Source organism: Abramis brama (assembly GCF_963993115.1).
Source record: "Abramis brama genome assembly, chromosome: 5".
In the NCBI taxonomy this organism is placed as follows: Eukaryota; Metazoa; Chordata; class Actinopteri; order Cypriniformes; family Leuciscidae; genus Abramis; species Abramis brama.
This window is the reverse complement of record NC_139967.1, coordinates 35,356,099-35,382,798: the sequence shown is the minus strand read 5'-3', so window position 1 is coordinate 35,382,798 and position 26,700 is coordinate 35,356,099. Positions and strand designations below refer to the sequence as shown.

The window sequence follows — 26,700 nt, the reverse complement described above, 5'->3', positions numbered from 1 at the left end:
TTGATTCAAGGCTTAATAAACATCTAATTTCCAAAAATATATAATTTTCTGCTATTTTTTTAATGTGTCAGGCTTTAAAGGGTTAATATATTTGAAAGTGTAATTTATTATTGTGATGGCAAAGTTGAATTTTCAGCAGCCATTGCTCCAGTCTTTAGTGTCACATGATCCTTCAGAAATAATTCTAATATTCTGATTTGGTGTTAAGGAGAACCTCTCGGGTAACGACTGTAACCATAGTTCCCTGAGAAAGGAACAAGACACTGTGTCTGAAGCACATTTGTCAACTAGTCCAAGGACGATAGTGAACATCATGGGCGGGTGACATCACTACCAGGAAAGGATAAAAGCACATCCGGTCTGACCGGCGTTAGCTTCGATTTAGCCGAAGCAAGTCGATCACAGGAATGCAGGAAGTATGGCAAAGTGACGCAGTGTCTCGTTCTCTTCTCAGTGAACTATGGTTACAGAGATGTTCCCTTTCGAGGGAACTCGCACTGCATCGATGGCGCTTTGGGAACGAGAATGCCTGAACGCCATACGCACAAGAACCTGTCGTGTGAATACTGGAATCAGTTATGACATAAGAACTCGTGATCCAGGGGCACCAAGGTCCAAGGAATAAAACCTGACAAATGTGAGCAGCGAGGACCAGCCTGCCACATCACAAACTTCTTGAAGGGAGACCCCTGAAATTAAGGCCTTGGAGGCCACCATACTCCTAGTGGGAAGAGCTCTTATGGCCAAAGGTAATGGCTGGCCAGAAGCTTCATAAGCAAGAGAGATAGTCTGCCTCAACTATCCACTTGATAATAGTTTGTTTAGATGCAGAGACCATTTCTTAGGAGACCCAAAACAGACAAACAGCTGATCAGACTTACTCTACAGGGCAGCTCTGTGGACATAACTATGGCTGCCACGTACACCTTTAGAGTGGACGGAGATAACCCTGCTGAAAAACGATCTTAAAGGAACTCTAGTATTGAACCCACGGGGCAGTTAACTGAATCCCATTGTCGTATATTACACCAAGAAGCAGGGCCGTCGCTAGTGGGGTGAAAGGTGGTGACAATTATATACACAAAATCCAGCAGTTATACTATATAGGCCCCTGTTGTATGAATAATTCTAATATTTATATTAGTTGTATGCATGAGATTTAAATGAAAACCACAAAAACATGCAATTTGGTTAAATATTTTTTCCAAATATCTGCTTCTCTTACCTCCCTATAAATGGTTTAGACCGATCTAAAGTATTTATTAATTATTCAGTCAGTGACAAACATCAGATGGACCCAATAAAATTGTAAGTCCCACCCCAGCTCGTGAACAGAACCAATCAGAGTTGAGGCGGCAGTGCCTGAAGTTAACGATGAACTTGGTGGAAGAGCAGGAGATTGACTGATAAAATGTTCGGGGAAAAGAAAACATAAATCAGGGTACCAAAAACGGCATGAAAAGAAGGAGAGGGAGGCCAGGAGAGTTGTTGTATCCCAGTCGATCAAGATGTTGTTAAAGACAGGTTGTATTGTTATTTCGCTGGGAATAAGAAAACTACCGTCTACAGCCTGCCGGGTCCTGGCACTTTTCATTATCGGTGCGCACCACAATCGACCGAATGATTACGTGGTCAAAATTCCTGTGTTTTTACACTATTGTAAATAAAGTTAAAAAATTGACACGAGTCACGACGCATTGCATTATGCACCTGACCTGCCGGCACATAAAACACGAATTGACTGCACTTGAATTAATACATTTTAGCTTTATTTAATAATATTATCTTTATTTAAAAATAAGACAATAAATGACTTCATTTTTTAAATTTGACTGCATTCTTGTCAATTTATAAATGTTTACTTTTTGATTTATGAATTATTGTAAACTTATGAGTTACTTTTTAAAAATTGGTTTTATTATTATTTAAAGGGGTCATATAATGGTACATGCACTTTTACAAGTTGATTGTACTGAAATGTGTGTTGGCAGTGCCTGTACACAACCATCATAAAATGATAAAAATCCATCCAGTGTTTTTTTTTTTATCTTCTTATATGTTTTCCCCCATCTCAAATCAAGCCGTTCGATTTTGTGACGTCACAAAATCGACGCCCCTCCCACGATTGTTGATTGACAGCAGCGTTTCAACACAGACCCACCCTCACTCATGAGCGAGCTGTCAATCATAGTCCGCGCGTCATTGTTGATACACTGCAGCACTGTCTATGAGCAGAATGGCGTCTAAGCGATTGTGGTGTTCTGTTCTTGGGTGCAATAAGGAACACAGCAGTCATTTTGATGTTCATTTCACACACCAGACTGCTTTACAAACGAGGGTCAGTAAAGCTGGTTTTGCTAAGAAGCTGCTCCTGAAAAAAGGATCGGTACCAACTATTCGTGTTCTTGCTGAACCTCCAGAAGAACTGAAGTGAGTGTAACGTTTTATTAACCTTTATATTAACCTTTATATTAATCTTTATATTAATCTTTGCAAATCGCTATGCTTCACGATGAATGCGGCTAAGGTTTACACTCAGGGTACATTACGGCATGTTTTCTATGTACGACGTTCTCAATATAATTCATAATCCCAAGTTTATAATGAACAACGCGTTATGGTTATTGTGTTATTGTGTTACAAACGGTGTATGCACAGAACAGAGGGGCGGGGTGAGCCAAGCTCATTATCATTTAAAGACACATGCACTTAAACGGCGTGCTGAAAACAGAGCTGTTTTTGACCAGGTAAAATGAGTGTTTTCTTACAATACTAATGAGAATTTTTAATTAAAGTATATTACAAACTTTTAATTTAGACCCTAAAGAATCATATTAGCTTGTACAAAAATGGCATTAAATGACCCCTTTATTTAAAAAAATTTTTGTATTAGTTGTAATTTTTATATACATTTGACTTTTAAAATAAAGGTTTTACAACAACATCACCTTCTTCTGTTATATGTGGGCCTCCATGCTCATCTATTTACAGTAAATGATATTGGTGGAGGGTGGTGGGGGCCCACATCAATATTTTTTCAGGGGGCCCCGAATCCCCTAGCTACGGCCCTGCCAAGAAGTAAAAACGTTCCACTTCAGGGCGTATAGTTTCCTTGTGGATGGAGCTCTGGAGTGAAGTATGGTCTTTACAACCTTTTTTGAGAGACCAGAGTCTATGAGTTGGGCCCCCTCAGAGGCCAAACCCGCAGGTTCCATGTCTCGGGTCAGGGATGGAGGATCACTCCTCCCGCCTAAGATAGAAGCTCCCTCCTGACCAGAATCTCCAGAGGAGAGCCGTCGGAGAAGGGATACTAGGTCCAAGAACCACACCAGAATAACCAACTTATTCTGTCCTGGTGGACCTTCTCCAGAACTCCTGGGAGTAATGCAATCGGGGGAAATGTGTACAGGCACAGCCTCAGCCACGTCTGTATCAATGCGTCTAGTCCCAATGGGGCTGGACGTGTGAGAGAGAACCACAGCGGAGAGTGCGTCGTATCCTGAGACGCAAACAGATAAAACCTGTATGGACAAGCACATGATGGCCTCTTAGGTCGGGGAAGTGCTTCAATGCCATGAAGACCGCTATCATCTCCAGGCAATTTATGTGCCACGGAAGATGATGACTCAACCACAGACCCTGAGCTGAGCAGCCTTCCATTACCGCTCCCCAGCCGGTGAGAGAAGCATCTGTCGAGAGAGTGACTCGATGACAAAGAGCTCCTAACACTGGACCCTGTGACAAGAACTAAGGTTTTCTTCATATAACCAAGGCACGGAGACACCGCCGCGTTATTTTGAGTAGTGAAGTTGAGTAGCCACTTCGGTGACCTGAAGCATATTGGCAGGAAACGACCGATTTGACAGATTTTCGAACCAGACGCAGCTGCGTGGTGACGCTGGATTGAGCTTGACGCTCGTGAGCTTGCTGGAAACCGCTGCGCCTGAGGCACCGATGGTGACGGGGTTGGCAGAACAGCCTCCTGAGAGCACCGAAGTGGCACGGGCACCGTGTAATGAGGTGAACATCGCTCCACCCTCAGAAGGTTGCCCTCAGAAGTCTGACGCCATGAGCATCAGGACTTCTTCTTTGCCGAAGCCTTCTTCGCGAAAAGAACATTCCTCAGATCGGTCTTCTGTTTGGAAGGCTTCGGCTGAGAGTGTCGCCCTAAACCCCATCTCCTTCAGTTACGCTCGATATGAGGAGCTCTACGTTTGGGGCTTCTCACGCTCAGCAGCCCCCAGGGGCCTGGAGACGGCGAAAGAGGTAACGCTTGACAGCCTCCACCTGCTTTTTAGCCTTCTGAAACCTCTCAACTATGGTGTTAACAGCATCGCCGAAGAGGCCAGGAGGTGATAGCGGGGCGTCCAACAGAAAGGCTCTGTCTTTCTCTTTAATATCTGACAGATTTAGCCATAAATGCCTCTCCACAGCCACCATTGCTGTCATAAACTGCCCAATGGTGCAAGCGGTCTCTTTGGTGGCCTGAAAAGACAGATCTGTGGCCCGACACAGTTTTCGAACCGCGTCAGTCCCCACCCCCTCACTATCGTCTAGGTCCCTCAGCAGGTCGGCCTGGTATGCCTGTAAAATCGACATGATGTGTGAAGACATGCACCAGCCTGACCTGCTGCCATATACGCTTTTCCCACTAGCGTGGATAATGTTATTAGGGGCTTAGTGGGAAGGGTCAGGGCCATCAGGGACGATGCCGAGCTCGGGGACAGATACGTTCAAGAAAGTTCAAAAGAGCATTTATTTCAAATAGAAATCTTTTGTAACAATATAAAAGTCTTTACTGTCCCTTTTGATCAATTTAATGCATCCTTGCTGAATAAAAGTATTTGTTTCTTTTAAAAAAATCTGACCCAAACTTTTGAATGGTAGTGTAGGTGATAAAGTATAATTTCGATTTAAACTCATCCTCAAGTAAGGGAACTGCTTACCTGAGTTTTTGAAGAACGCTGATTGTAGACTGAACCCCTGAGCTCAATCTGCTCTCCACGAATCATGGAATAAGGCAAGGGTATATCCACACTAATGTCCTGGGACACCTGAACCTTTTCATCTGACACACAGATCCCTGACCAAAGGAACAGGAGAGTCTGAGATTCTAATAAAAAAACACCCCAACAGGTCTGCATGCATACTGGGTTATTTCCAGAATGCACTGTTTGTAATGGCTGTTCTTGTGAAGCTCACGCCTATGGTCAGAATATTCCCAAAAAAATGTAATCATAATTTCAGGTAAATCAGGCCCTGACGACAGGTGCTAAATGATGACAGAATTTTCATTTTTGGGTGGACTATCCCTTTAAAGGTAGAATGTGCTACTGTAATTCATATTTAATTAGTTGGTAATTCAGGTAATCCATGCATATAGAAAATCTGCATACTGTATAGCCTACTGAAGTGATTATAAGAGTTAATATGCTAGTATGCTATTTCAGTCTTTCCAACAGCTTTTGGCTAACGTTACACATATTCCCTTTTTCAGCCACCAGGTGATGCTAAAACAAATAATTTCGATCCAGCTTGTTGTCTCACCCTCACTGAATACCCCAACTGCTTTCACCTCCCACGTAGTCAGTGAATCTGGAAGATTTTTGGTAATGCTTACTGACCCAGACCTTAAACAGACAGATTAAAATTAAAGGTATAACTGGATAATTTAACAAAAAGAGGAATTTCACTCATATGTAGATTCTGATGTATTTCAAATCAGTTTAATAGCAATAGTACAATCCTAATGGATATATTTAAAAAAAAAAAAATTATATTATAAAGATTATCAATTAGCCAGAAGGTTGTAGTTCAGAAAGTTTTCTTACCTGCTGGTGTGTTCCTCCCATAACCAGCTCTCAGGGAAGTAGCTCCTAATCTGAGATGGCATCACATCCAGCAGAAAGTCGATTGCTGCATTACGTAATGGAGATCTTTAGATCCTGTCTTTTTACATGTTTAGTCATCTAAGTTACTAGAAGTTCATTGTGTCGATGATGTCATAAGTAACAACCATACCTCCACGACTTAGAATGATTCTATCCGAATTCTCTTTACGGAGCTTCATAGCAAATTCACAGCATTCCAAGAAGGCACGCTGGCACCTTTTCTTCACGAGCTCAGCAGTATTTCTACAGATATGTCAGATGAAATTATTCACAGGAATACTTTACACAGTGCAAAGATACAGGCTAATGTTAAAGTATAATATAGGGGTGAATTCAGGGTGATTGGGACACTTTTTGCCATTGAGATGACTTGGAAAAAGTGTCCCAATCAACCTGAATTAACCAGTTTGTTTCATTCAGATGGATTATGTTAAAGCATGTGGCTGCCATTTAAATGAATTCACAAAAAAGATATATATAAAATAAAAACACTTATACGTAATGTGTTATACATTAAATTAATTCATTATAGTAGCAATATCTAATTATAGGCTCCAGAACAAATTTTCACATCAAGTATTATTCATTATTAAATTAATAATGTTGTTTATTACTTGATAATATAAATTTTATTTATTTTATGTATCATGTATTTATGTAACATTGGAACAAAGAGAAATACATAATATGAAACTCAAAAAGATCTCTAAAATAAGATTTCATGTAAGTGTCACATTAAAAGAGCTTAATTCCTTACGGAGCAAAAGGCAATCTCCTAGAACGATCTTCACAGGTTTCAAGCGTAGGGCTACTGTGTGTCCCAGACATGCAGTAACTCTTGTACCGCCCATATTTTTTGGCTGTACAACAAACATGTGGGCATAAATGTATTTTGATGATGTTGCAGTGATAAAAAAAAGGTTATTAGCGAATACTGTTACTGTTTTTAAAAATGCTTGCATACAGACCCTGTTCTTCAAACTTTTGCCCCAGGAGAGGTGAACGTTTTTGCCTTACTATGTCTGAGCAGGCCCCCTCTTAAAAAAGAAGAAAAGAAAATACATTTGCCAGTGTTTCAGCAAATTATCACGTCCTCTATTGAGATGTTTTAATGTAATGAGTCACACTCTCTTATTAACTTTACACGTGAGCATGTACCTGCACTAGAGGCCTTGACGTTTGCATTGGTGATGAACGTAAGGCCAGCGCGGTCCAATACATCAGCATTATTTTTGCCTCCTCCTCTTCCACAACCCAAGTCACTTCGCTCAACATGTTGTAGCACCTGCAACAATGAGAAACAACACAAATCATCACTCATTTTTATTATCACCTTAATTTGTAGTTTGTGTATTAAAAAGCACAAAAAAAAAAAAAAAAACATACAAAAGCTGACCATATAGACCATCTTTTTGAACAAGTCTGCTTTTTTACCTTTTTTAGAGGGTCTTTGTCGTTAGATTTTAGGTAGAACAAGGCTGTATCTACAGCGGAAAAAGCCACAAGTGACTCCTCTTTAGTTGACACTCTTAATTCAAGTTTATCTTTGGGTTTATACTTTGAGTTGAGAGTTGATATGTCCACCTGAAATATATTCCAATGAGGTATATATCACTATTCATAAATAACATAAAACACTTCACAACTATTGATGGCAAATAAAAAGGCATTACTTTTAAGTTGTTAATACATTTAGCCTTCACATCAATCCACACAGAGTCTGCCACCAGTTCCGCTTTTTCCTCCCCATGCAGGACGTAGTACACCAGTAGCCGAGCAGACGGCACCATGTCAGGGGTGATCTTAATGTTAAGGCTCTGTCTCTTTTCACTGACACGCTTAACTGTGGCAAACTGCACAACTTTTCCTCTGGAAATGACCTTAAAAAAAATGATTCTGTCATAGATGGTTCACTGGAATACTTATAATGCATTAAGATGGATACCATATAAAACACTTAAAATTATAATGTAATGTATAATATGTTACAGTATCTGTCAAAGGTTTGGGAACATTATTATTATTATTTTTTTATGTTTTTGAACAAAGCCTTATGCTTACCAAGGCTGCATTTATTTAATCAAAAATACAGTAAAACCAGTAATATTGGGAAATATTAATGTAATTTATTCCTGTATGATGCAAAGTTGAATTTTCAGCAACATTACTCCAGTCTTCAGTGTCACGTGATCCTTCAGAAATCATGCTGATTTGCTGCAAGCAATGTACAGTATATTATTATTATTATTATTATTATTATTATTATTATCAATGTTGAAAACAGTTTTTTTCTGCTTAACATTTTGTGGAAACCATGATACCATTCAAAGATTTCTGGGTAAGAATAAAAAAACAGAGAGAGATTAATACTTGTATTCATCAAGGATGCATTAAATAGATCAAAAGTGACAGTGAAGACATTTATAATGTTACAAACGATTTCTATTTAATAAATGCTTGAATAAAGTTAATAAATAAATGTAATAATGCAAATAAATGCTTTTCCTTGAACTTTCTATTCATCAAATAACCCTGAAATAATTTCTGAAGGATCATGTGACACTGAATGTAATGATGTAATGATGCTGAAAATTCAGCTTTGCCATCAGGAATAATTTACGTTAAAATATATTAAAACAGAAAACAGTTATTTTTATTTGTAATAATATTTCCACTGTATTACAGTTTTTACTGTATTTTCTATAAAATAAATGCAGCCTTGGTGTAATAGACTTCTTTCAAAAACACTTAGACTTCTTTTGTCAAAACTTTTGACAGGTACTGTACATTAAATTAATTCATTAAAATAAGTAATACATAATCATAGGCTACTTTTATTAGTAGCCTATATTTTAGCGTATTCTTAGCCAATTTTTTCACAGAAACAAAATGACAAATATAGTATCAAGCACCACCAGCAGCCCATACTGATTCTCTAAAATATCATCTTAATTTGCACCATCGGTTTATTTCTTAATCAGCGTTGAGTTTCATAAACTCGGCGTTGCATTTGAAATCCGAATTGTAGGCTATTATTCTCCGTTTTTCAATCAATACATATAACGGAAATAATAGTTTAAAAGCTGAAAAAAGCAGGGTTTTAAAAATATATATATTTTTTATAAGAGACATCGTTATGTTTTGCTCCTCTGTCTGTGCTTCAGAGAGCATCTCAAGCCACTAAAATTATGGAAAGTTTTCAGTCAGGGAAACTGTTTCTCAAAGATGTCCAACGATTTATAGATTTATTTGGAACTATTTTCGTTGACGATATAAAGAGCAAAATGTAAGTCATGTAATATTAACGACTTGTTTTTTTAATTGTATAAAATCAACGTCCTGCTGATGTTCAGGACTACACTCTTCCTCTTCTGATATGTTGGCTAAACTAGGCTTTTGTTATAAATAGAGAAAAACAAGGATAGCCAACAGGAACTTTTTTGTGAATTGTATTCTGTTTCAGAAATGAATGGGCTTTTATTGTAAAATCTGTTGATTAAGTTTGGTTGAGTGGTCTTAAATAATAAAATGTATGCCAGTTTCACTTGCTCCCGTTTATGCACCAGCTGCAAATGCTAAAAATGAATAATAAACAGCGCTAGTTTTTGTATCAGCAATCATGAATTAAAAAAGGTAAGTCAGTCTTTGTTTGTATTGCATGTTCCCTAAAAAAACGCGGAAAACAAGCTGGGCTAACCCTCACCACGAAACATAACAAACTGTTCCAGCCAATAACCGACAAGAAGGATTTGGGGGGTTAGTGCGCGGATGAGGAGGAGGGAGGGTCTAGCTATCCTCCGTTTTGTTTGACAGTACTTTAAACATCAACAAGAAGTGACGTCACCCAACATCACTTAGATCACCTTGATCTCCCATCCCTCACAAACTTGTGTGGTCGACTGTTACGTCATAATGATCGTGAGTATAAACAGTGCAGCGGATTTATTCTTTTTCTAGCGAGTCGGTGATTGTGTGAGTATGCTTTTTACACAGGGTTTGGGGATCTGAATTTTAATCTTTTCATAATTGGCAGAAGAATCTGCTTAAACTATGGAATGTTATTGTCTTGATTTGCTGTAGCTACATTTAGATAAATAAATAGGCATGGACCTCATCTCAGACCAGTGGTGGGAAACAGTGGAGGAAGGACAAACATCATGCCCCACATCCCTGGTCTTCAGTGATGCATCTGAGATGGCTCATTCCCAGCACTCCGGCTTCTCAGATGGGAAATATGAGGAGGGAGAACTGAAGACCACGAGGCAGTGGAGGCAGCAGAAACTCTCCCAGTGCTAAGAAAGAGGACCTCACCTCATCCCTGGTCTTCAGTGATGCATCTGAGAAAGCTCAGCACTCAAGTTTCTCTGATGCAACAAGGGCCATGGCCAGATAGCATCTGTGCCTGCTGTGTCCCCAAAGGAAGCACCTGTGCCCATAGGGTCCCAAATAAGAGGAAAACTCAGGATCCCTGAACAATTGACTAAACATCTGAAAAAGGCCGCTTTAGAAACACCCATACCCATCCAGTCTCTTCCACCGCAGTGGCTGCCTCAAAGGTGCTCACATGCTCCTCACATGGAGCACCAATGCCAGACAAGATCTCCGAGAGGAGAGATCCTAAAAACCCTGAGCTGCTGAGGCAGAAGAATATCCAAAAGATATTGTCTGTGCCTGCCAAGACCCCACAGAGAACACTTTCTCCACCATGTTCCCCACAGCAACCACCCCGTTGTCCCGAGGGAGCACCCATATCCAGATGGAGTAAGAGTCTATGGAGCACAGAAGCTTCTGTAAATCCCTTGTATCTCTTTTTTTTTTTACTTATTTTTAAAATGTATTCAAACAAGTAAACAATGTATTTAACTATGCTACTATGCTTTCTAGATCCTCAATTTAAAATCCTTTTATATTTCAAAATGCTAAAAAAAAGATACGCCTTTAGATTTAGTCTAAGAAGCACCCATTAAACTGCCCAGCATTGCATGATTATATCTGTTCTCTCAACAGGACAACGCAGGTCTGTGTCAGGCACCTCCACAAAAACTGTGTGTGGAACTGAGGCGCTACAACCATCCAGCCCCTCAGATAACCACTTCACAACCGAACCGGAGAACTCGGAACAGACTTCAGCCCAGGTCCCAGCCGACCCGGAAAAGAACATTGGTAGCTTAGACCCTCCTATCTCTCAATTTTTTAGAAACTAAATATTTTAATAATTTAATCTGGGATGCGAATATATATCCTTTTCAATTCAGACGCCTCATATCGAAATGGTAGAAGCAATTTTTCTTTAGATTTTCTTTAAGAATCACTCATTAAATCTGGTCAGCATTACATGATTATGTCTGTTCCTTCAACAGGACAGTGCAGGAGTGGACGGGTCACCCCCACAAAAAAAGCAGCGGATGGCAATCAGTCAACAACCAACGGTCGGATCCAGGCAGCTTTGACCAAATTGACTATTTTGAAGCATATTTGCAAAATGTTGTGTAATTTCAAATATTAAATTGTAATTGTACATGCCTTATATGAATGCATGTACACATGAATAAAGGTATATAAAGGTAATAAATGTACTGCATTGTTCTCAGTTAAGGCTGTTGTTTTCTAAGGTCAATGTTTGCCAGCTCTTAGAAGTTGAAAATCTGACACTTGAGTACAGAAATTGTGGATTTGTGGAAGTAATGTATAATAAGTTAATAAATATCAATGTAATGAAAATTATTTGTCTTTTTTTTTCGATTTTGGACAAGATTAAATATTAAGTAATGTTCCTTAATGGGATACATGTTTTATTAAATCCATATATTTTTGTTTGTTTAAAATAAATCATTTCTATTAACTTGTATTTTTAAAAATGAGAAATAATTGTATAATTAAATCTATATCTATTTGATTGGAGAAAACAAATAATGTCTAATACATATTTCTTAAATGAGAATTCTTGTTTTGATTAAATCTATATATTTTTGTTTAGATCAAAAACAGAATTTAAATTAATTGACTTTCTTCGACAAGAAAAATATACTTTGTGCCAAGTTTTATAAAATAGTTTTAATAGACATAGGAAATATTGGTTAGGGCAAGTTATTTATTTTTCATTGGCTCAAGTTATAAAATATAGATGTAAACCATTACCCAATTTTTTTTTAATTGGATGAATGAACAATTTCAGTGTAAAATAAAAAATAATATATATATATATATATATATATATATATACTTTCCACATGTGTTTTGTATTTTGTTCTTTCTCTTCTGTGTTTGTAAACTCTTTTTGTTAGGTTGCGATTATTGTATCATCTGGGTGTCCATCATACCTGTGACGTCAGGACGCTTGACGTCATGACCAGTGCAACCAATCCGTTTCAATCCAATTGTTGTGATAATGCAGGGGTGTAGTATTCTTGTATTACACGCTGATAGTCAAAGCAAAACACACTGCGTTGTAACAAACCACTCGGTAGGAAGTTCTAACTTAATTCGTATATGTGTTAATGTTTGGTATTGGTACAAAAACCTACATGATGTTGATACAATCGTAAGTAGCTTTATTGATTGTTGAAATGCAGCCATCTGTAAACCATTTGACTGATTGATCTGAGAACCTTTGTAACATCGGTAGGAAGGTTTTTCTGTGTTAGTTAGTTGAAGAGTGATCGCCATTAATTGTATTTTTGGTTTAATCAGCGTAGTTTATTTAAGGTAGCCTGGAAATCCAGACCTAAATCTAAAAGATTTATTTGAAGATTGGCGTCGACTAATGAAAATCGCCCAGCTCGAGGGGCGGCACCAAGCATGCATTTGAAAATCTCACTGCACGCAATTGGATAACACTATGACCAATCACAACAATGAACCCCATACGCTTAGCTACCAGCGGAGCTAACTGGTAGATTATACTCTTACCGTATCCGGTCGGCAAAACAGCAAAAACGTCCTTCTTGCAAAGGAACGATTCGAGCGGCATCTTCTGTTCCTGTCTGGTGTTCATCCATAGCCATCTTGCAATGTTTACTAATGACTTCGACGTCACAGCGCTGTCGTCATCTGTTTAGCTCGCCTCTGGCCCGCCTATATCTGATAACACGATGTGATTGGTGCAGCTTAGTTTGAGGGGCATACTTAAAGCAGGGCTCAGTAATTTCGTATTTCTTCGCTGTATTCTCGCTTTTTGCTCGCAGGTTTCTTTCTAGAGCTCCCCCTACAGCTTCGGAATAGATATTTGACAACACTGTTGTAAAAACTCGTTGGCGATTCTCAGACACCAGAGGCTAGTAGATCAACGACATCAAAGCAGATGGGACATTCTTTAAAACGTCTTCTTCATTCGGGTTCGAACAGCGTGAGGGAGCGCAATAATGACAGCATTTTAGCAGATTTCTTTTGGCCGTAAAGCAATTCATTACATCGCGAGACCTGATATCACGCGATACTTCCTGACGCGGCGGCCGGCGGCCCGCCGGCTCAAAGTTGCAAGTGCGGATTTTCCGCTCACGGGCACCAGGGGGGTGCGAAACGACCACCATTCAACCCGAAATAAGTAATATAACCATTCCAGTGACTCCGAAGCTGTTCAGTTAAGGTAAAAAAGTTACTTAGTTCACCTTTAATGAGCATCATTACTCGACACCAGAGTAACTCGCTGAGCAAATTCAACTTGTGCTCTCGCGAGAACTCTGGATTACCAGGGTATATTTAAGGCTTCGACATACGCTGAAAGAACTCGGTTCTGTTTCTGCATTTGTCTTTTGGTAGATAGTTTAGAGCATAGGCGTAATTTGCGGGTGGGACATGTCCCCACCACTTTTTGCTAAGGTCGAGATTGTCCCCACCACTTTTGAAACATCTCAGTACCAATAAAAATAAACAAAACATCTCCAGTTAACTAGCAGAGCATTCATTTAGTTTGTTTGTTAAATAAGAGGCGATCTAGCGCTGAAATGTGTTGTTTTTTAAATCAAGTGATCAAAGTGCTCGTTGCGGTCTTCACTCGGATGCGCGCTTCAATCCGTTGTGGAGACTATTCGTTCCGGTGAAATTACAAAACAAAATGCACACAAACGTGTCCCTGCCTGATATACAACCACTGATAAACATAATCAGTTTTGATGAGAAAAAAAAAACTATACGAGTGCGGATTACGAATTAGAACCCAGAACGTCTGACACACTTGGCAAAAGTTCTGCCACTGGACCATTTAAATATATACGCTTAAATGAGTCGGATCTGAAAATTCTCACCACTAACAACATATATTAGACCTCATTAAACGACAAATTAAACCCAATGTACTATTTAAATCGATTGCTGGACATCGTAATGTTATTGTACATCTGATTTATGATTTAGCATTGTGTTAGCAACGCTAAATAATAAAATATATATAAATATTTTATTACTTTACCTGGTAGCTGAAAGTCTTCAGAGAAAGGTAGTCACGATAATGAAAGAAAACATCGATGTTAATGTACTGTCCAACTTCAACTACCGAGGAGTCAGGAGGTAAATCGATGTACAGGTAACGATGGTTGACAGAAATATATGATTCAGCCTTTAGTTTAAGTGGAGCCTGACTCCAACGTGGATCTTCTGTCTCAAACTGAAAAGAGTACAAAATGAATGTGCATTTAGCATATATATCATATTATAATGCTAAATATATAATTAAATGATTTAACAGTTGTCTCTGTAATTTTAACCTACTCTTGGCTACAGTTTTACTCACAATGAATTCAGCTTTTTTCACTTTATCAGGTATATTACAGATGAAGTAAGCAATTCCATCTCCCCGACTCATCACTGTCATTGTATCCTGGTACCCCGAAAATTTGAAGTCCTCCAGTTGATTGTCAGCTGTAGTTATTGTTGCCCTTGTCTTGACTGACACACCTTTCACTGGTTTACCCAAAGGATCCTTCACCAAAACCTATGGGTCCCCAAAATATTCGGATGGATGAAACATGCTTGTTCAATTACCATAAATTTACTTGAGGAGACAGGTTTCTTACTCTCATAGCGTATGGTAGACCCGGTTTGATGAAAGGAGGGGTTGCGCTCAGACTCAGTGTAAATGGAGTTTCTATAAATTTTACACTTGAGAGCTCTGCCTCCTGGGAGATACCACCTGACAATGAAGAGGTGTCAAACTTGTTTGCTTGATATTTTGATTCAGGATAATGCACTCCTGTTTCGGTGAAACTAACTAGACCTACCAGTTGTCTCTTGCAGAAAAACTGTCACACGAAGAAAGCTGTTTTCTTTCATGTCCCTCAAACGTTGAGGCACATTGGGCATGGATGACAAAGCTAACTTGATGTTTAAGTTGACTTCTGTCTTTCCATTTATCAGCTATAACAAAAGCCAAAAACAAATATATCCTCTGAAATTAATCATTAAAAGATGTTTAGTTGGCTGGAACACTGACTTTACCATATATTTTGTAAATGTTGCTGGTATCATGACGGTTTCTCCAGGAGAACTGTATCCAAACATCAAGAAAATATCCGCCAAACTAACTGGAGTTCCATGGACATACCTGTCAGCACAAATATACACATATTTAAACATTTATGTGCAAATATATGAATTGACAGCAACTGAACTGAATATACAGTAGTACCATTTTAAAGGTTTGGGGTTGGTAAGATTTTTTAATGTTTCTGAAAGACTCTTATGCTCACCAAGGCTGTATTTATATGATCAAAAATACAGTAAAACATTAATATTGTGAAATATTACTACTATATTTTAATATGTTTTAAAATGTAACGTATTCCTTTGATGGCAAAGCTGAATTTCAGCAGATATTACAGTCTTCAGTGTCATAGGACCCATCAGAATAATAATCCTTCAATAATACTTTGATTTGCTGCGCAAGAAACATCTCGTGTTATTATCAATGTTCAAAACAGTTGTGCTGCTTAATATTTTTCTGGAAAAGGTGATTTTTTTTAATATTCTTTGATGAACAGAAAGTTCAAAAGAACACCATTTATTTGAAATATTAATTTCTTGTAACAATTCAAAACAGTCTTTACTATCACTTTTGATCAATTTAATGCATCCTTGCTAAACAAAAGTATTAATTTCTTTAAAAAACTAAAATTTTAAATAAAAATAAAAATTAGCAATGTAAAAACAATACTGACCCCTGAACATTTAAACGGTAATGTATATATGTGAAATATAAAAGGAAAAACTTACTTGGCTGAAATCTTCAGCTGGAAAGACTCAAAGTACTCTTCACTGATATAGTTGGATTCAGGCTCAATGTGGATTGAAATACTGGGCAGCACTGAGAAACATACCTTGATTTCAGATTTCATGAACTCTAAATGTCTACATAGCACCTGAAATGTTGGTCTTACCGTATTCTTTGACCACAAACTCAGCAGTGGCAGTTGTTTTAAAAGTGTCGGCATAGGTGGCCTCAATTTTCCATATTCCATAACTGATGAGATTTGAGTTGTGAATAAAAAAAATGATGCAGAGTCAAAAAAATAAATAAACTAATGAAAACACTATCGTTTTAAATAGACTGCAGGCTTCTTATAATTGTCTTAACCAGTAAAACTTCCTTTCTTAACAAACATGAGGTTGATGAGGTTTTTTTTTTTTTTTTTTTACATTACAGTACAGTACAGTGCAGTACAAAACAGTACAGTTAGCTAGTCTTCAGCAGAATATCACTATTATTACAAATAATAATTTCAACATCAGATCATTTAAACATACAGCCTAATTATAATAGACTGTAATGAATTGGTCTTACGTCGGCTTTAAAGGTATTTTGAATGGTGGAAGAAGTGGTTTTGCTCCATTGATATCAGCCATATCAATAATCTCTACCTTGATACCATCAGGGTCCTAAAATTAATTTAAAACATTAAAAAGGTTCACACAGAAAAAAAAAATCATAATTCATGCGAAGCAGGGGAGAGTGGGGATGGTTGCAACACTTTTTGCATGTCCTTGTGTTTCTCAGAGACTGCTTGTATTTAGAAAGCCCAAATATGTCAGCTACCCACCCACACTGCTACAGCATGTGTACATATGATAATATGCAAGTCAAATGTTGCAAAGTCAACTGATGGTTGCAACAGTTCGCAGGGGCAGTTGCAACATTCATTAAAATGACAGACTGGATTTTCACTAAGTTAAATTGATTGTATTAACACAAAGACTAGTAAAGAAAAAAAAAACAAAAACATTTTCAAGTAACAACCAGGTTTTGGTAAATTATTATAATACATTTGAACTACAAGATAATTTTCTTAAATCAAAATCAACACATAGGCCTACTTCTGTGACCTGTGAAAACTTAAAGGACTGTGTGTGTTTAAGTGAATGTTGCAATATATTCTTACATTCTTGCAAGGTTATGTTGCAAATTGCGCAATTGTTAAAATTTTGCCTCAGACCTCAGTGTCCTCCTGCCTTCATGCTTCACTAACATCAGAACAGAGGGACACCTCTTTCTGTTGTGCATTTCATCTCTTGTGGCACACAGATCAAATGTATGCCATTTTTTACTTAAAGGTAGGGTAGGTAGGATTTTTATAAAAAACTTTTTTTCAAATTTGTTTAAACTGTCTTTATATACCAATACATAATTAAAATGTAAGTGCTCTGAAAAAGAGAGTATAAAAATCGAGTGACTGTAGACCTTTTAATCTGCAATAAACACAGCTCATTATTTCCATTCGGGACGAAACAATTGATTGGTTTGGGCGACTGTCACTCACTCTCGCAACCATGGCTACCACCCCTGTTGCTACAAGGTCTGCCCATATGCGCACGCAGCGCGCACCCGTTTGATTTGAGGAGTGCAAGAGAGGCGCGGAACCTACGAAGAGTAAAATGATGGCAGAGAAAGAGCATTCAAAATTCAAAGCACCTGCATATGCAGTCAGCGAAGGCAAACAAGGCAAAAACTACTTCCCGGACCCTGGTTGCCACTCTTGAACGACCTCCTCTGCTTCGCCCTCGACCCCGGACCTGTCCTCGAACCGACGATGCGGTACTTGTCTCCGGAGTGTAACGTTAAGCCCAATTTATACTTCTGCGTCGAACTTACGCCGTAGCTACGTCGTAGGCTGTGTGTAGCGCGCGTACCCCTCGGCGTACCCTGACGTGCACCTCTCCAAAAATGTAACAACGCGTCAACTCTACGCGGACGCAAGCGCTGTGATTGGTCTGCTAGGACCGCTCCCTCGGGTTTCACATGCTCCCTCTGCGCGCGTGAACGCGGACAACGACGCAGAAGTATAAATGAAAACCAACGCGTTGCCTACAGCGTAGAGGCTCCGGCGTAGGTCCGACACAGAAGTATAAATTGGCCTTTAGTCCTCATCAGAGTCAACAATGTTTTCATCATGGAAACTCTTACATGCAAAACACCGTATATGTTATGAATCTTACACGAAATTCACCTTCATCACAGTTTAACTGATGGTAATGGAAAAACGTGTATCAATGCAACCTGTTTTTAGCTTTGCCTTATAAATATAGCTCATTACCTATAGCCTAAATATAGCTCGTTACCGAATCAAACAAAATATATTTTAAACTTTACCAGTATCGATATGCTAGCTTGATAGTGAGTACTAAAAGCCATCTTATTTGTTTATATTTATAGTGATAACATTAGGTATTTTTTATTACATGTGATTCTGACATGGGGCCCTATCTTGCACCCAGCGCAATTGACTTTTTACACTGACGCATGTATCATTCCTATTTTGCACCCGCGCAAAGCGCGCTTTTCCCTCCACAGAAGCACGTCGCTAAACTAGGGAATGAACTTGCGCTCCCTGGGCGGTTCAGCGCAAAAAAGGAGGCGTGTTCCGGCGCAAACGTTCCTTCATGCTATTTTGCAGGTTTAGAAAACAATTGCGCCACTAACCAGGAAAAAATAGTTTAAAGTCAGTGGCGCGTTGCGCATGTTATTCAGATGCTATTTTAAGGGCGCATGCTTGGCCATAATCAATGCGTGTGCACAACGCGCATACACTTTGATTCTCTCATCTACACAGAAGCAGCAGTTTTCATTTTTGCAAATCATACATTATTATGATAGATAGATAGATAGATAGATAGACAATTTATTATAAAAGCATACATCTAGCTTACACATTTACCCAAATTATCATACACCTTTTTAACCGAAGTTAATTTGGGTGGGTTTCTCCATCCCCAACGTCCCTGACGAGAGCGTTGCTCTCCTTGGCTGTGAACCGCTCCTGGCGCGCGTCTGGCAAATACGCCGTTATAATAGGAATCCGCTTTAGAACAAAGCGCGTCTGCTCTTAAAGGGAATGTGAGATGACGCTCTGATTGGTTTATTTCACGTTACGCCCAAACCACACCTATGAATAATGAAGCTACTTCAGACCAACCCATTTTAGATTTGCGCCTGGCGCAAGAGTCATTTATCCCGCTGGGAAAATAGCAACAGCGCCAAGACCCGCCCACAAAGTTACTTGCGCTTTGCGCTTTGACACTTGCGTTTCAGATCGTTAAAATAGGGCCCATGATGTCACTGCATGCACTGCGCTCCTTCCTCTCCACTCGTCTCAGGTAAATAAATGCGTCTTCCAGCTGAGCCTGCGCGTTTGGCGTCGCGCGTTCATGTGTTTTGGGGCAGTGGCTTTGGAAGGAGCCCAGAAGGGAGGGGGTGGGAGTGAATGGAAATAATTAGCTGTGTTTACAACAGTCGTGAGAGGTCTACAGACACTCGATTTTTATACTCTCTTTTTCAGAGTACTTACATTTTAATTATGTATTGGTATATAAAGACAGTTTAAACAAATTTGGAATGTTTTTTTTTTAGAAAAATCATACCTACCCTGCTTTTAAATAAAAACTGTTTACTTCAATAAAAAAGGGAAGATACCTGAATAAAACTTGCTATGTTAGCTTGACACAATAGCTTTTTGAGACATGCTAGCTATATGCCTTTTAGAAGCTAAGAACTAATTAAAATGATATTACTTTGTAATGCTTCACGCAGACAGACAGTATAAAAAAAAAAAAAGTGTGAACATGTTATATATTACATGTGTAATATGAATGGCAATTATATAATATGAACTCTCTAGCTCAAATAAGCCGTGTTGCAACCGTCCCAACTGTGAAGAGAGAAACTCACCACGAATGTAAGAGTGACGGTCCGTTGAGATTTCCTCAGCTCCTCGTTGAGGGAGTAAACACGCACTTGTACTAAGAAAGCAAATAGGTTCAAAAGATGGTTTTAAGGTGATTATCATTTACTCAGTCACAATATATCTTTCTTCATACATAAACTCTCGCTCTAACACGCAAGAGAGATTCTTATCATAGGCTTACTGACCCTCTTGTTCGGGTGTGTATAGCGGCTTATCAGTCTGAATAAAGAGAAACCCGTTGACAGGAGTAACTGGGATTTTTTCATATGCAGTGAAAGCAGTGGAAATCGCCTGGAGGTAGACATGTTTGTCCGCCTTTGGGAAATCTATAGGCATGATCTTGGGAAAAAAAAGGGTATTTGCAGGGCAGAATATCATCACTAAAAACACCCATTGCTTATTAAAACGTTCCAATTTTTTTTGGAATTGTGAATTCCAAAGAAAAACACCTTTAGCCTAAGTGAAACATTTCAAACAAAAACTATCTTCTAAAGTCCTTTAACTTTGCAGTCTTACCCGTAAAGTAGCCGAAGCTTGATAGTTATTCGCGGCGTTGAGCTTCAGGGACTGAGATGCATATTCTTTATAACCTGGTGCCAGTGTGTTCTTCAGGTAAAGATTTACTGTAGTTTCCTGGTCATAACCAAACAACTGCACCACAACCTTTTCTGAAGCATCGAGACGCAGGGTTTTAGGTGCAGTGATTAAGTATCTGTAAAATAAGTTAACATCGGTCTGTTTCAGTGGCAGATACGAAAAACATAAGTTTATATAAAACATGAATGCCTAATTTCAGACAAACAAACATGAGGGATAACTCGCTCCCAATCTCACATAGCTATGCTTTTCTTGATGGTAGGGAGGTTTCCATTAGTTTACAGTGCTAATTTTTAACAACACAGTCCAATACTATTCCTGTCCTGTAGACATTTTTAAAAGATGTAAATTGTAACTTACACATTTTCCTGAACAGTAATGCAGACGAAGAGATGAAGTATACAGAACAAAAATAAACGTGCCATTATAGACAGTTTGCTCCTTAAAGAAAAAAGAGGTCGGGCATTTGCTCGGTTTTTGTCAGCCAAATCAATATCTGTTTACTTACAGTTACTTATTAGCTCAACTGTCTTGAAAGAGGTCCCAAAAAAAAAAGAATAGCTCAATTTAGAAAGAATATAGCTATAGTCCAAATATGATGACTTGAAAATACACCAGTTATAATGGCATGTTTCACTGTTCTGGTAGAAAAGTTTAACGATTGATTGTGCAATGCTCATATCAATGTAGAGTTTGCTCAGTCATTGTGCAAGTTACAAGTAGAGGTAAATAATCTCTGTTTACTGCTAAAAGGGATTTCGTGGAGATGTTTGCTTTTCAATGGATTTTTTGCTATTGTGCAATTCTGGTAACATCTGGACTTCAGTCTGACATTTTTCATTGATTCACTGAATCACAAAAATATCCTCTCACATTTGAATAAAAAACCAATGATGTTGAAGAATGCCCACTGTTCTTAGAGAAAAACACTTTTGTAAAAATGTACATGTCTAGTTAAAAAAAAAAGGTCACAGCCCTCCTGGAGATGTATTATGGTAGCAAAATTAATCAATAAAAAGTGACAGAAATATGGGATTATTTGTTAATTATTTATTGAGCATACAAGTGAATACCCAAATAATTTTATATAAGCAAACATAGTATACATAATATAATAGAACCAAGTTTTGTAATAATACTTTAAGCTTTACATACATACACAGATAAAGTGACTATTCCTTGTTTTTGGAAGTAAATCTTCAAATCATATGTACATTCCTTTACATACTTCATATTGTTCATTCACAATAAACATGCTCTGATTGGACTGCAGTGACACAAATCGGTCACTAAGTGGTGCTTGATCCCAGTGGATCCATTATAGTGGCCAAAGCGAATGGAGTGATGGGGCTTTATCCTTAGTTGAATGGGACAAAACAATACTATTTGCATGCAAATATGAATAAAATATACACTGACTACCGATCAACATAAATGACAATGTCTGATCAGATATAATGTGGCAGTTATCTGCCGGAACATATGCACTAGAGCCATCAGTGCGTGTAGTTCTGGCAATGGTAAGAATTCAACATGAACATACGAAACAGCCCTTCCATGGCCATTGTTTTCACTTCAGTGCTGTCATGACTGAGTTCTGCAGGCGTTGTTTATCATATCTGACCACTTCTTCACCTTTAAGAAACTACAAAGCATCCACTAAAGGTGAGAGTACTCAGGGCCTGCTTGGCATAGACATACTTCTGCACTGAGGAACAGCCTGTGAGTTTGCAAACATCTGAGATGCTTCATGCTATCTCACAGCACCATTGTAGGAATGTGATGCACCAGGGAGACCGGGTGAGGAACCTGTGCCAGCTGAGGAGGTGGAGGTGGGGGCGAGTGGGTCTGCAGGCCCACCACAGACCCTGTGTTGGCCGGCCGGTGCCTGGCGCTCTTTTGGTGCGCCCTCAGCCCTGCCAACTGGGAGTATGCGCTCTGGCAGACGTGGCACTTGTAGGGGCGCTCTCCCGTGTGGAGGCGCACATGGTTACGGAGAGTGGATGACTGGCTGAAGCGGCGGTTGCAGAAACGGCAGACGAAGGGCTTGTCCAATGTGTGTATGCGCATGTGGGAGCGCAGGTTACTGCGGGAGTTGAAGCCGCGGTGGCAGATGACGCAGCGCATGCGGCTGGCGGCGGCGAGAGAGGCAGCCGAGGAGGTGTCGCACAGGTGGAAATCATCTGTGGGGAGAGGATAGAGCTCGGTCAGAAGAGGTCAGGTACTTTAAAAAAACAGATGCTAATGGAGTTTTAACCAAAGCTATTGTGGAGCTGTGATAAAGATCAGTCTTTTCTTAGACTAAAACTCACCCAAAGCCCTATAGCCACTGAATTACTCACCATTTTTAGTCTTAGTTTTCTGCTGTTCATCCTCTATGCCAGGGACTCCCGGGATACCCAGGAAAGTGTTGTGGGAATTCCCATACCACACAAGCAGTTCTTGGTCTGGAGGTATTGTCTGTTAATGGAAAAAAAGAGATACATTTATTTAAAACACTTATATACACTTATAAAAGCACTTATATATATATGCATACACACACACACACACACACACACACACACACACACATAGCCTATATAAAACACTATTCAAACATTTAAATAAATTTCAACTTTTCCAAGTTTAATTACTTAAGAAAATCTAAAACTAAAACTCATGTTGAAATTATGAAAATGTAATTTTAGTTGGAATCTAAGATGGAAAAATATAGCACAGTGTAAGTACATCGATGTACGAAAATTATTATTATAAACAAATATTATTCATTTCAAATTATGAAAAAAAAAGATGTATAAAACGAACCTCTACTGCTTTGTAAAATATGCTGCTTCCGATCTGCACAACCTCCAGGTTCTGTTCTTGCTCATTGCGCGCGCATTTGATGTAAGTCATCCAGCTGCGATGATCCTCTTGACTGGCATCGATGAAATAGCGCACCGTGCCATCTTCATTGAAAACCTGAGAACAACAAAAAACGCTTGCCATCAGTCTCTGACTTGGGATCATATTTTAGTAAAAAAAAAAAAAAAAAACGAGCCCATGCATGTGACACCTGTTGAACGCTGCCTACCTCCCACATGAGATTGTTGTTCTTGAAGAGATCCACATGCTCGGGTGAAATGACCCTGCCTGTGAAGGGTCCCATCTCGGTGCCAGCTTTTATCCAGGTTTTGGAGAAGATGCCAAGTCCTTCTCCAGGGATCGAGCTCTGCGCAATGATGACTTCACTTGGCAGCACTAAGCTGGAGAGTTTCTGGACCTCTGAAGAGAGAAAGCGGCAAATAGAGTACGAAGTTAATTTGGAACATTTAGATTAGATAACTAATACAAACCAGGAAACATATACAATAAAAACACTGAATTGCAATGACACAAACTGTTTGCAAGTTCAAAGAATAATTTGAAAGATACATGGGTTGTAAATTTAGTAGCCTACAAAATGCTTTTTTATATTTTATTTATAAAATAAAATTTCTTAAAATTTTTTTTTTTTTAAATCGTTTGTATTGTAAAACTACATTAGGCTATAGGCCAATATAAAGGAATGCGCAATCAGACTTCAAATGCGGCTCTCAGGCGAGACTCAAATAAATGTCAAACACGTATTTACGTCTAAGAATTCAGCAATTTTCTACGCTTTAAATGTGAAGAGGCTATATATTCATAGGCAAGAAACAACTTATTCCGTATTCATTATCCTTTCAGAAACTTTGTAGCACTAAATGTGCGCTGAAAGAAACGAGAACCTTCTTTAAACGGCCCAGGAATTTCTGACAAAACGGAGAAAAGGAGATTAGCTGCTTGACATGGTGTGAATAGCGGTAGAATCAGCTTTCACGGCATATTAACAGCGGGACGGAAAACTTTAAATGCGCCTGAGAGGAGAGAAAAGTGTCAAAGCGGGGGTGTGGAGAGACTGTCCCGAGCTGATGAATGACGGGCTTTTCTCTGTCTAACGTCCTGGCTTCACTGGCAACATTCTCAGGTCAAGCACAACGTTCCCCTCATGATTTTACTAGCCTTATTTAAATGCGTTTCAATTTGCCAGTAAGTGACTTGTAAGTAAGGTGACAATAAAGTAACGATTTTATGATATAGCTAAATGCATTTAGAAAAATAATAATTCCCCAACATATGTTCTACTTCTAACCACGTGCGAATTATTGACTTTCAAGGGGTCGAAGGAATTTCTGCTAGTAAACTTTCAATTCCGTCTCGCGAAACCCAAAATTGTCTTGAGGCGAACCGTTAACCTTCATATCTATAGACGTTTTAAACCAAACAGTAAAATCATTATTTCCTTGAAATATGTACATAATTTATAGTAAAGTAATACAAAATGACAGTAGACCTAGCCTTATATTTTGCCGATATACGTTCCAGAACATGAGCAACTTAGCCTAAGTTGGATAGGCAGGTGAGCTTGACTTCTGTTCTCAAGCGTTCATCTTATATGACTTTTAAGACTTAACTTTTGTTGTTATTATAATGTTTGAAAATGTCATTGAATACTTTTTACTATACTGTAAAAAGAGTAAATTAAGACCCCCCAATACGCATCCTGGAATGCGCCAGGCTGATATCATGTATTTTTACCTGCGCACTGTGATGCACTTGAACTGTTTAATTCAATTAGTTTTTCCTATTTAATAGTCATAAGCCACCAAATTAAGCATGTGTGTCTTTTGCATTATTATGGAATAGAAATTTCTTTTTACCTTTTTCTTTGTTAAGCCTATTTCAAGCACGTTAAAGTATATTTAACTGTAGGCTATTTGAAATATGACATAGCTATAAATAAAACTTCACATAATAACATAAGATCTAGTTTGCAATAAAAATTAAATGTAAAAACTGCTTTACAACAAAATACTTTAGGCTATAGTATGACGAATCCATAATCAACGAATTAATAAAGTGAAATGTTGCGGACTCACCTCCGGAGAATGACTGCGCCAGGACCTCGGCGGTGAAGGCTGTTTTGGGGCTGACAGTGCTGGTCTTCTCCTCGAACAGGTGTTCCCCCAGCACGTTCCTCCAGCGGCCGTACAGGAAACTGTGCAGGATGTCTGAAGTGATGATGTCGGACAGGGCCAGAGACTGCTGCTTAAATCCAGCCTTCAGAACCAGAGCATCTGCAGGCAACACTGAACCCATCATGAGCCAAATGCGAAACCCTTAACTAATAATCCCTGCGATTAAAAAACCCGAAAACACCCCCCTTGCTGTTAAAATTTAGACCGAGTGTCTATGTTATAAAAGGCGAACGTAATCGATGAATCAGTCTGAGGCCAATGAAATGTGAATATGCTCTCTTCTTGCTAAGTGTCGAGAGAATATGTTTCGTCTTTCCAAGGTCCCGGTGGGCTTTATATGCGTCAGGTCTGACCCACGGTAATTAGTTATTAATGACCCTCCCCTTGTGTTCTTTAGACTTGTTCAACCAGAGGAAAAAAACGCCACACTCTTTATTGAGTGGCTACTCCTTAGGGGGTGGGGGGAAGAAGTGGGAGCGATGTGTGCGTGTGTGTTGATGTTCAGGATCCAACAACCGCGTTTTGGCTAAAATAACAAGCCCGGTCTCAGCACTGTGAGCTCCGGTCCAGCTGTTTGCTTCTGAGAGATGAACATGAGAGATGAGATGAACACTTTTGGCATGGAAAACGTAAAAGCAAACTTGACTCTCAGCATCACGACTGGGATCCAGGTTAAAATAAGTTAGCTGAATTATCTCGTTAGAGAAACTGACAATATCAAGTTATATCAGTCTTTTAAATTGCGATTTAACTTGTAGGCTAAAACAAGACAACGAGAACAAAGGCATAAAAATAACTAGTGGCTTTTGTCTCTTATTTGACCACTATATTTTCTTTCTGACTGGAACTGAATTATAAATGTCCATGTGTTTTCTTAATGTTGTGCCACAGCATTCAACATTAGATCAATAATTATATTAAATAGCCTATATATGCATAAATATTATAGTCATAAATATGAATTCATTACTAATTTATTAAAAAAAATCGAACAATTAATGA

The 26,700-nt window shown here is 38.7% G+C and overlaps 3 protein-coding genes across 3 annotated transcripts in view; 1 reads left to right on the top strand and 2 right to left on the bottom strand.

Moving 5' to 3' along the window:
* c5 (complement component 5) overlaps window positions 1–21,359 on the bottom strand; it is a 30,871-nt gene extending 9,512 nt beyond the window's left edge. The window contains exons 1-21 of the mRNA XM_084113954.1: window positions 21,017–21,359; window positions 20,576–20,771; window positions 20,245–20,398; window positions 20,044–20,114; window positions 16,666–16,760; window positions 16,262–16,344; window positions 16,098–16,188; window positions 15,324–15,429; window positions 15,107–15,242; window positions 14,903–15,018; window positions 14,620–14,820; window positions 14,299–14,493; window positions 7,565–7,771; window positions 7,326–7,475; window positions 7,050–7,176; window positions 6,860–6,928; window positions 6,649–6,751; window positions 6,022–6,134; window positions 5,832–5,916; window positions 5,548–5,630; window positions 4,947–5,083 (exon numbers count right to left, since the gene is read on the bottom strand). Coding sequence (XP_083970080.1) covers window positions 4,947–5,083; window positions 5,548–5,630; window positions 5,832–5,916; window positions 6,022–6,134; window positions 6,649–6,751; window positions 6,860–6,928; window positions 7,050–7,176; window positions 7,326–7,475; window positions 7,565–7,771; window positions 14,299–14,493; window positions 14,620–14,820; window positions 14,903–15,018; window positions 15,107–15,242; window positions 15,324–15,429; window positions 16,098–16,188; window positions 16,262–16,344; window positions 16,666–16,760; window positions 20,044–20,114; window positions 20,245–20,398; window positions 20,576–20,771; window positions 21,017–21,081 — 2,583 coding nt within the window. The 5' untranslated portion in view covers window positions 21,082–21,359. The remainder of the gene's footprint in view (window positions 1–4,946; window positions 5,084–5,547; window positions 5,631–5,831; window positions 5,917–6,021; window positions 6,135–6,648; window positions 6,752–6,859; window positions 6,929–7,049; window positions 7,177–7,325; window positions 7,476–7,564; window positions 7,772–14,298; window positions 14,494–14,619; window positions 14,821–14,902; window positions 15,019–15,106; window positions 15,243–15,323; window positions 15,430–16,097; window positions 16,189–16,261; window positions 16,345–16,665; window positions 16,761–20,043; window positions 20,115–20,244; window positions 20,399–20,575; window positions 20,772–21,016) is intronic.
* Window positions 10,329–11,528, top strand: LOC311082828 (uncharacterized protein). Its single transcript, XM_084113955.1, has 3 exons — window positions 10,329–10,652; window positions 10,899–11,054; window positions 11,252–11,528. The coding sequence occupies exons 1-3, from the start codon at window positions 10,478–10,480 to the stop codon at window positions 11,395–11,397; spliced, it is 477 nt and encodes a 158-aa protein (XP_083970081.1). The 5' UTR covers window positions 10,329–10,477; the 3' UTR covers window positions 11,398–11,528.
* Window positions 21,360–21,707: 348 nt separating the features above from the next.
* Window positions 21,708–25,877, bottom strand: prdm12b (PR domain containing 12b). Its single transcript, XM_084113413.1, has 5 exons — window positions 25,600–25,877; window positions 23,733–23,923; window positions 23,465–23,620; window positions 22,999–23,116; window positions 21,708–22,839 (listed from the first exon to the last, which is right to left on the bottom strand). Exons 1-5 carry the CDS (start codon window positions 25,820–25,822, stop codon window positions 22,415–22,417), a joined length of 1,113 nt encoding a protein of 370 aa, XP_083969539.1. The 5' UTR covers window positions 25,823–25,877; the 3' UTR covers window positions 21,708–22,414.
* Between the last annotated feature and the right edge of the window lie 823 nt (window positions 25,878–26,700).